Source organism: Acipenser ruthenus, chromosome 5 (assembly GCF_902713425.1).
Source record: "Acipenser ruthenus chromosome 5, fAciRut3.2 maternal haplotype, whole genome shotgun sequence".
NCBI classification, from domain to species: domain Eukaryota; kingdom Metazoa; phylum Chordata; class Actinopteri; order Acipenseriformes; family Acipenseridae; genus Acipenser; species Acipenser ruthenus.
Window position 1 is genome coordinate 4,650,554 of NC_081193.1, and position 8,893 is coordinate 4,659,446.

Genomic DNA, 8,893 nt, shown 5'->3' on the forward strand with positions numbered 1-8,893 from the left:
AAAGGCACAGCACACAAGATACAGCAAGAAAAAAGAAGCTGATGTTCAATTAAAAGCTCATTAAAGACATGCATCTCTCTGGTATGGTTAGGGTGGCATCTTCAGTGCAGCTGTAGACTCCAGTCTCACAATGTCATTTCCTGTTTGTTCTCTGTGTATCATAGATACACACATCTAAACAGTTTTTGAAACTGCATATGCACTACCTACTCATGGCTGAAATTATTTGCTTTATGTATCTTTTTAGGCATCGCTTGCATAATACAGAAATACATTTGTTTATTGGGGCTAGGCTGATATACCTGTATACAATACTTGACCTTAAAAATGCTTGTTGAGAAATCTGCATGTGATTTTCATTAGATATTGTCAGAAAATCTTATCAAAGGTCTAAAAAATTGTCACAATTTTCTATTAACAAAGTGTCCAGTTTCAATAGGAACTGGAGGGGTTTTTTTTTCAACAAAAAAAATAACATTCTCATCAAGTACATTTTTGATCTCCAAAAGCCACCGTGAATAGTTTAAATGTGGTGTTTTTAAAGGTTATGATTATTAAGTTGTTTTTCCTACATTTGGCATTCATGTTTCTTTTGTCCATTTGTTTCAGGTGGGTGAGACCTGTTTGCATGTTGCTGCCCGCTACAATCATGTGACCATAATTACAATACTCCTCAGTGCTTTGTGTTCTGTTAATGACAAGAATCAGGTCAGTGCATGTGAAGATCACATGGTTTTTATACTGTATGTGTTTCTCTTCATCATGCCTTTCCCCAACTAGTAACATCTTATTTCATCTCTATTACTATTGGAATAAAAATAATGGTTTATAGAATGCAAAAACTCAAAGGGGATCTCCTCCACTCTTCTCTGTACACACACAATCAATCGGGCCAACACTCAATATTTCAACTTTGTAGGATGTTTGCATTACTTTACCTGGGATAACGGGTTGAAGAAATGAGCCAAGTTCTTTTAAGTATTACAAGTTGTCTTCACTTCCCAAGGTAAGTTCATACAGCTGCATATACATATAGAGCTGTGACAGGATCCCCTGCGTTTCACTCTTCACTTGTTATTAAAATGTGTTTGCCCTCAAGCGACTGCAGAGAGTGACTTGGTTGTGATTGTAATGCTTTATAAATGTGTTTCAGGCAGGGGACACACCACTCCATATTGCTGCATCTCTAAACCACAAGAAAACAGCAAGGCTTCTGCTGGAAGCAGGGACAGATTCAACCACTTTAAACAATGTAAGCTATAAACACCTAGCATCTTCTAATAATGATCACAAATGTCTTACGACAGCGGTGTTTACAGTACTAAAGGAACACAGCACAAAATTATTAGCCACTTAGAGAATAGTTGTATTGCAATTCTATTTCTATACCAACACAGAAAGTATTACAGCATTGTGTGTTTGGGTGGGTGGGGGTAGTTTCTGGTCTCAGACAGGTTGCTAAGAATGTTTTTCAGACACATTCTGAGTCTCCATGTCCATGTATTAAAGTATTGAAGTATTCAGTAGGGCCCTGTTGTGAAGCAGGCTCACCCCTCTGCTGGTAATGATGTTCATATGCATGCAGGCAGGTCAGACTCCCCTGGATCTGGCGAGAGAGCAGAACAGCCCGGAAGTGGCCTTGCTTCTCACTAAAGCCCCGCAGGTAAGAACTTCAGCTTCATCAGGAACAGATAGTAAAATGAGCAAATTAAGCACATTTATCAGCGACATAAAAACTGCTGTAAACTCAAATAGGCTTCTGTTCTCTTTCTGTAGCGTATACACCAGGTTTTGATCTTTGGAACAGTACAGCAAACAACAGTACATTACATTTTAAAGGCTTAGGTGTTGCCCAAAGGATGTTGGTCTCTGTTTGTGGGCCAGAATATCACTCCGATCAATTTTAAAAGCTTTGCAGTTCAGTGATCGCATAGGAAAAGGATATATAAGGCAATGTCTTGTTAGCTGCATACAATACTTTGTGGTTTTCTTATCTTGTTGAGACTCTGTGACCATAAGAATGTTCCATTCACTTTGGTTTTGTCATAACACAGAGCATTCTCCCCAGTGTGTAAAAAGGGCAGTACATCATGTCTCTTACACTAACAGCAGTAAACTAAACTGTAACCTTCTTACTAAAGGACCACCTGCCATATTCAGTCCTACTCTTTTAAATGTATTTTCTGATCATAGGAACTGGGTGCATAGGGACTACGTATTTACAATATGACACATTTGTTGCATATATTTACTTTTAACTAATTTAAAAGAAGTCAACAGCTAACAGCATGCCCTGCATGTTCCAGATTAATGAACAATGTCATTATACAAAAACACACACAAAAAATGGTTATGACCAAGGCGCCTTATATTACAGTACATAAACCAAGCTTTGATGGCACAGCTATTTCAACTTACTGTAATTAATGTGACTTTCAAATTGTAAACTTTTTAAACAATAATGATCTATACAAGTACTATGTAATGTACCATAAGTAAAATGAACTGTTCAGGTAATAAACAATCGGATAAACTCATGTGCTGTGATGGATTTGAGTTGAGTTTCAGTGTTAAACGTGGGCCCTTATTATTGCAATTGTTCATGAACCAGGTCCAGAGCTTCAGCCGAGGTAGAAATGTAAGGAAGAGAAGAGACAAGTTAAAAGAAGAGCGGCGGGCACAGTCTGTGCCCAGGGATGAAATGTTACCCACGAAGGTAAAACCAGGGATGAAGTGTTACCCACAAAGGTAAAACCAGAGATGAAGTGTTACCCACAAAGGTAAAACCAGAGATGAAATGTTACCCACAAAGGTAAAACCAGAGATGAAGTGTTATCCACAAAGGTAAAACCAGGGATGAAATGTTACCCACGAAGGTAAAACCAGGGATGAAATGTTACCCACGAAGGTAAAACCAGAGATGAAATGTTACCCACGAAGGTAAAACCAGGGATGAAATGTTACCCACGAAGGTAAAACCAGAGATGAAATGTTACCCACGAAGGTAAAACCAGGGATGAAATGTTACCCACGAAGGTAAAACCAGAGATGAAGTGTTACCCACAAAGGTAAAACCAGGGATGAAATGTTACCCACAAAGGTAAAACCAGAGATGAAGTGTTACCCACGAAGGTAAAACCAGGGATGAAATGTTACCCACGAAGGTAAAACCAGGGATGAAATGTTACCCACGAAGGTAAAACCAGGGATGAAATGTTACCCACGAAGGTAAAACCAGAGATGAAGTGTTACCCACAAAGGTAAAACCAGGGATGAAATGTTACCCACAAAGGTAAAACCAGAGATGAAGTGTTACCCACGAAGGTAAAACCAGGGATGAAATGTTACCCACGAAGGTAAAACCAGGGATGAAATGTTACCCACGAAGGTAAAACCAGGGATGAAATGTTACCCACGAAGGTAAAACCAGAGATGAAGTGTTATCCACAAAGGTAAAACCAGGGATGAAATGTTACCCACGAAGGTAAAACCAGAGATGAAGTGTTACCCACAAAGGTAAAACCAGTTCAATCAGCTCAACTGCTTGTGAAGCTGTGTTCTGAATACACATGCCTGTCATATTTCAAGTAACTATTAAAGAACTTGACAGAGGTATTGTAGAGGTAAATGCACTCTTCATTTAACTCCTAGAATGTAATCCGTATGTATCTATCAGTTATTTTTGTGAAGATGCCATAGAATGTTTGGAAATGTAAAACAAGTTTAGTTTTGCCTAGTGAAAATAACATAAAATCCCACTTTATATATTTAGACAAGTTTCACAATATGATGACATTTGTTAAATACTTATCATCTGCAATATTGCTCTAAATTGTATTTTTTGTACTACTGTATATTTGTATATATATTTTCTGATTTATCGTTATGGATGAACTCCCTTTTTTACATGGTGTTTTGTGACCAATCCTAATTGGGTGTTGCTTCGTCCAATCAGGGAAGTGTGGCAGACGACACCCACAGCAGTGACCGCCCGCCATGCAAAAGAGGAGACCGCAAGAACAAGCCCCGCTCGACCACACCTGAGCCCCGAACAAAGAAGGATAAAAAGAAAAAGCAAAAGGTGAAGGAGAAGGGACCTCCTAAAAACACAGAGAACAACAACCGTGTGCAGCTTGTAAGTGTTCTTAAATCCAGGCAATGGGGCGCAGTTCAGGAATGGGGTATTCATCACAGATCTGCAGCTCAAATAATAACTTGAAGCTCATTCGCTTGCCCGCAGCCCTCTGCATTGTCAGAGCCCGCCCCCAGGAAAGACATCCAACACCGTGAGACCAATCAGAAGAAGGGAAACAAACAGAATGGCCCCTCCCTGCTGCCCCCCCACAGTTATAAGGCCTACCAGCTTTACACACTGTACAGGGGGAAGGATGGAAAGATCATGCAGGTAAGACCAGCCCAACTGCATCATTGTGTGTATATCTTTTAGCGCACAAAAAAACAACATTCAAATTACATTTTAAATTATATTTGACATATAATCAAATTGTAGTGCACATATATGTCCATATTCGCTAAGCCTGAGTTATTTAAGGTTTGTATGTTTGAAATTCATGACACTGTTCTAGACAGTTTTCAAACTTGAATGTATTTATCAAGATAGTAAGATAGGACCTGCTGATTTAATAATTACAAAGGAAATCCCAAATTGATCTCTTGGGTAACTACATTAGACTACTGCCATGCCAAAGCATACTACAGAGCAGTAACAAAACCATTCAAACAATGGTAATTAAAGTTTCCGACTACGATCAGAAAAGTTATTCTGCCTTCTTTCCTCAGGCCCCAATAAACGGCTGTCGCTGCGAACCCCTAATTAACAAACTGGAAAACCAGCTGGAAGCCACCAAAGAAGAGATAAAGTCTGAGATTCAGACTGTCCAGGAACGCATGAACAGCAAACTGGGGCAGCTCGATAACAAGAACAAACTGCAGGTACAGACACCATCACTTCTGGATTCTTAAACCCAGGGTTGGGTTAAAATACTTAAGCAGGGGCTCCCGAGTGGCGCATCCAGTAAACGCACTCCACATGCAGGATGCGCCCTATAGCCTGGATATCCCCCCCCCCCCCTTTCCTCCCCCAAATGGTTCATCTGGTGAAAGCACAGCCATGTGAGGTATACAGGGTGAGTCATGCAGTCAGGGGAGCGCAGGTTTGCGTCCTCGCTGGAGATTCTGCAGGGAGTGTTGCATTGGCTCTGGCGCTCCCGCGGGTTAGGGACAGGGACTGTTTCTCCCTGCTGACCAGATGACCAGTGAACTCAGACAGACACCTGCAGGACTGGCCTTTGTCCTCCAGAGGATGGTAGCTCTCTTGACATTCATTCTTGAGTTCCTGGGTGTAGAAGAGGAGGCTGGCTTAGTTGTTCTCCTGAGCTGTGTGGAGAAAAAATAATTGGACATTCTTAATTGTGGAGAAAATCGAGGGTAAAATAATTGGCAACAAATGCTGACTCCAACAGAGTACCTGAATTCAATGTTCTTTTAATTCAAATTAGAATTGTTAGTGTAATCATGCATTGAAAGCCAGTCTGATTTTTCAGTGAATCTAGATTCCCAAGATAATGTGTTACTCTTTAATTGAAGCCTTTTCATTAGTATACATTTCACCTTCTCAACAGTTAAAGGTAATGGATAAGATGACCTTAGAAAGAATATCTGCAGAAAGAACAGAGTGTCTCCATCGCATTGACCAGCGGGCTGTTCTGGAGAAGCTGGAGGGGGAAAAGAAACAGGTGACAAAGCACACTCACTCAAAGTGTCAGCAGTCTACACAAAACTTAAACTGAAACAAAAAATGGTCCTAGTTGCACACAGCATTTCAATTTGATTTGTTTTCTTTTGCAGGCGTCTGTAGTCAATGAGTTGAAAAACTGGTGCATGTCTAAGATCCAGAACATTGAGGTGCGGCTTTCTGGAGATTCCAGAAATTCAAAACCCAAGTCCTCTGCTTTTGAGGCCCTTACTGAGAGCCAGACCACCGAGAGTGACTCGAGCTCCCGGGCCAACGGCCTCAATGGGGCTGCCTCCCTCCCGCCTGGAGAGGACCAGCAGCACAGCATGGCCAAGGAGGGCTCAGGGAAACAGTACTTTGTGGTTCAGCAAGACAGCCCACCAGGTATTGTATCGTACCAGAGAGAGAACACTACGGTTACCGCTATCAATGTGAATGCCATAAAGTAGAAAGCCAAATATAGAAATGCGTTGTTGTTAAGTGTGTGTATCTGTGTGTGTATCCGTATGTCTCTGTGCGTGCGTGTGTATGTATGCAGTGTGTATCTCCACACTTCTATTGACTTACCTCCTAATCTTGTTGGTACAGATGTGAAACAGCAGCCCCTGCTGATGGAGTTGCCCGTACCCGTTTCAAGCCCGCCTATAGCTACTTCTCCCAGAGTCGTTCGGCCAAAAGAGCGGACATTTGCCTCTCCTGCCTCCAGTTGGACACAGACCGAACTGCAAGAAACAAAGACCCCAGCTTCTCAACCCAGACAAGTGCAGATAAAAGCTTCTGAGAGCTTCTGCGCAGGAACGAGCAGCCTGTCTCCACCTACTGAGCGTCGCAGCAGACAAGGGGAAGATGGGGGGAGACATCCGAGGAAACACTCGCAAGGAAGGACCGACCTTCCCAAACCCAAGCCAAGCCAGGCCAGGCCTCCAGAGCTCCCCGCCCCCCAGCAGGAGCGGGACACCCTGCACGCTCTGGAGATCACGCAGTACTTCTTTGAGGCTGTCGCCACGCAGATGGAGAAGTGGTACGAGCGGAAGATCGAGGAGGCTCGTTCCCAGTGTGAGCAGAAAGCCCAGCAGGACAGAGCAGCTCTACAGGAGCGAGTCCTCGGTCTGGAGGAGGAGCTCCGAATGCTACGGACTAACATGCACAAGGAGAGCTAGCAGAGGCACAGAGAACATGTGCACGACTAGTCCGTTCTGCAAAAACACAATTACAGTATAGGCATTCATCTCTTGAGTTTAGATGTTTCATTAAAAGGTACATCATCCTATATGGAGTGAAAAAAAGAAAGAAAAAAGCTGTAATATATTCCAAAAGTTTACATTAGCCCATGATGAAAAAAATGTTTTGGCTGCTTTGGAGAATGTAAAGATGCAAAGCAGTCAATAAAGTCTGCTTTGTAGAGTGCAGACTAGTCTATGGAGAATCCAGTAAGCAGATACCAAACAATGTTGCATGATTGTTAGAAGACTGCAGGTTACATTTCTGGTTAATGGATCTCGGGTGGCGCTGGATTCGACATTCAGACTAAATGGGCTGCTGGAAAAAATTTGTTAATCTGAAATATGAATATGAACCAAACAAAAATAATATGAACCCAGAATTAATACATTGGTTTACATTCAATTGTTATATATTTTTTTAACAATTTAATGTTGGGTGTTGACATAGACAACTGATAGACAATGTTGTTGTGTTTTAATGGATGATGTACAATCTGAACAAGGTTTTAAACACCTACTAGCTGGAATATCTGCAGATAGGTTTGATAACAAGGTTTTTATATAAATATTTGTTTTACTGGCAACCAACGTTTTTTGTTTTTTTTACAATAGTTTTTATACAGTGCTATTCAAAAACTGTAACACTTTTAACATACCAAGCATAACATAGCATTGCCTAAGCCCATTGAAAAACACAATAAGAGCTGATTGAGAGCAGTTGAACAATCATTGTGTCTCTAAAATATAAATTCTGAGTCGATTTAAGAAGGAATTGACCCTAACCCTGGCAGGAACCCATTGTTTACAAGCTATGTCATGTTTTTGTTCAAAACGTCACAATGAGACAGTGATTTGAGCGCGGTTGCTGCTTGAGGCAAAACAGAACTGGAAAAACTATGTTCCAGCTTTCCGTAAGTTTCTGTGACGTTATATTCGTCACTCGTCACTAGAAGGCGTTTCAGCATCGGACACGCCAGCCAGAGAACCCAACTTCATAACAAATTAGTAAATGCAACCCTTAGCCTGACATGACTGTGTCACATAGGGCAGTTTCCCAATCCTGGTCCTAGGGACCGGCCCACTGTGTCTTCTGGTTTTCATTCCAACTGAGATCTCAATTACTTATTAAACCCAAAATTGAACTAATAATGTGCTTAATTAGACCTTTTTAATTGTTCTCGGTGCCTAGAAAGTTGCCAATTTCAAGTTACTTAGAAAATTGTAGCGTTAACTTGAAATCTCTCACTGTTTAAAAGTTGAAAACAATTAAAAAGGTCAAATTTAAGCTAATGAATAGTTAAATGAAGTAATTGATCTCAGTGAAATCCAGAAGACCCAGGACTGGGAAATGCTGACGTAGCAGCTGACAAGACAAGGTTCCAGACAGCTCTCTATTATGGATTAAAGTGTTAAACCTCATGACAGTATTTCAGTCAACCACAGGACAAATGTACTGGCAAATCGTGCAAATCTTTTTTTTGTTTGTTTGTAGTGTTAGATTGTATATACACATTTCTCATTTTTAGTGTAGAATTAAAACTGTGAAATGCAGATATAAGCTTTGTTACTATGTCATCAGGTGCTGTGTGAGTAAAACAAACAGATTTACATTACAACATACATCTCTCGAATATGCACCTGAATGTTCATCAGCCAATCTGTTTATTTAAATAAACATTCTCTTTGTGTACTTCAGGAAGTTGTTTTATTTAATACATGTATATTTTATTTCCCCCCCCAACCATCCCATCCCATCTCCTTTAAAATGTTCTTCAGCATATTTTCAAATGTTCTCAGAAATGTGTACTGGCAAAAATAGCCTATTCAACACATTGCTGTATATATTATTGCTCTTTTCATAGCACAGCTGGCATGATCTTGTTAATAGAAAATGTGAAGTAACTATTCTCCACTA

General features: G+C 40.8%; 1 protein-coding gene across 5 annotated transcripts in view; it reads left to right on the forward strand.

Moving 5' to 3' along the window:
• LOC117402904 (ankyrin repeat domain-containing protein 6-like) overlaps nucleotides 1-8,673 on the forward strand; it is a 49,144-nt gene extending 40,471 nt beyond the window's left edge. For all 5 annotated transcript variants that reach the window (XM_059023555.1, XM_059023556.1, XM_034004527.3 and 2 more), the window contains 10 exons: nucleotides 610-708; nucleotides 1,154-1,252; nucleotides 1,586-1,663; nucleotides 2,612-2,716; nucleotides 3,956-4,135; nucleotides 4,241-4,405; nucleotides 4,801-4,953; nucleotides 5,643-5,756; nucleotides 5,869-6,139; nucleotides 6,344-8,673. In XM_059023555.1, coding sequence (XP_058879538.1) covers nucleotides 610-708; nucleotides 1,154-1,252; nucleotides 1,586-1,663; nucleotides 2,612-2,716; nucleotides 3,956-4,135; nucleotides 4,241-4,405; nucleotides 4,801-4,953; nucleotides 5,643-5,756; nucleotides 5,869-6,139; nucleotides 6,344-6,915 — 1,836 coding nt within the window. In that variant the 3' untranslated portion in view covers nucleotides 6,916-8,673. The remainder of the gene's footprint in view (nucleotides 1-609; nucleotides 709-1,153; nucleotides 1,253-1,585; nucleotides 1,664-2,611; nucleotides 2,717-3,955; nucleotides 4,136-4,240; nucleotides 4,406-4,800; nucleotides 4,954-5,642; nucleotides 5,757-5,868; nucleotides 6,140-6,343) is intronic.
• Nucleotides 8,674-8,893: the final 220 nt, after the last annotated feature.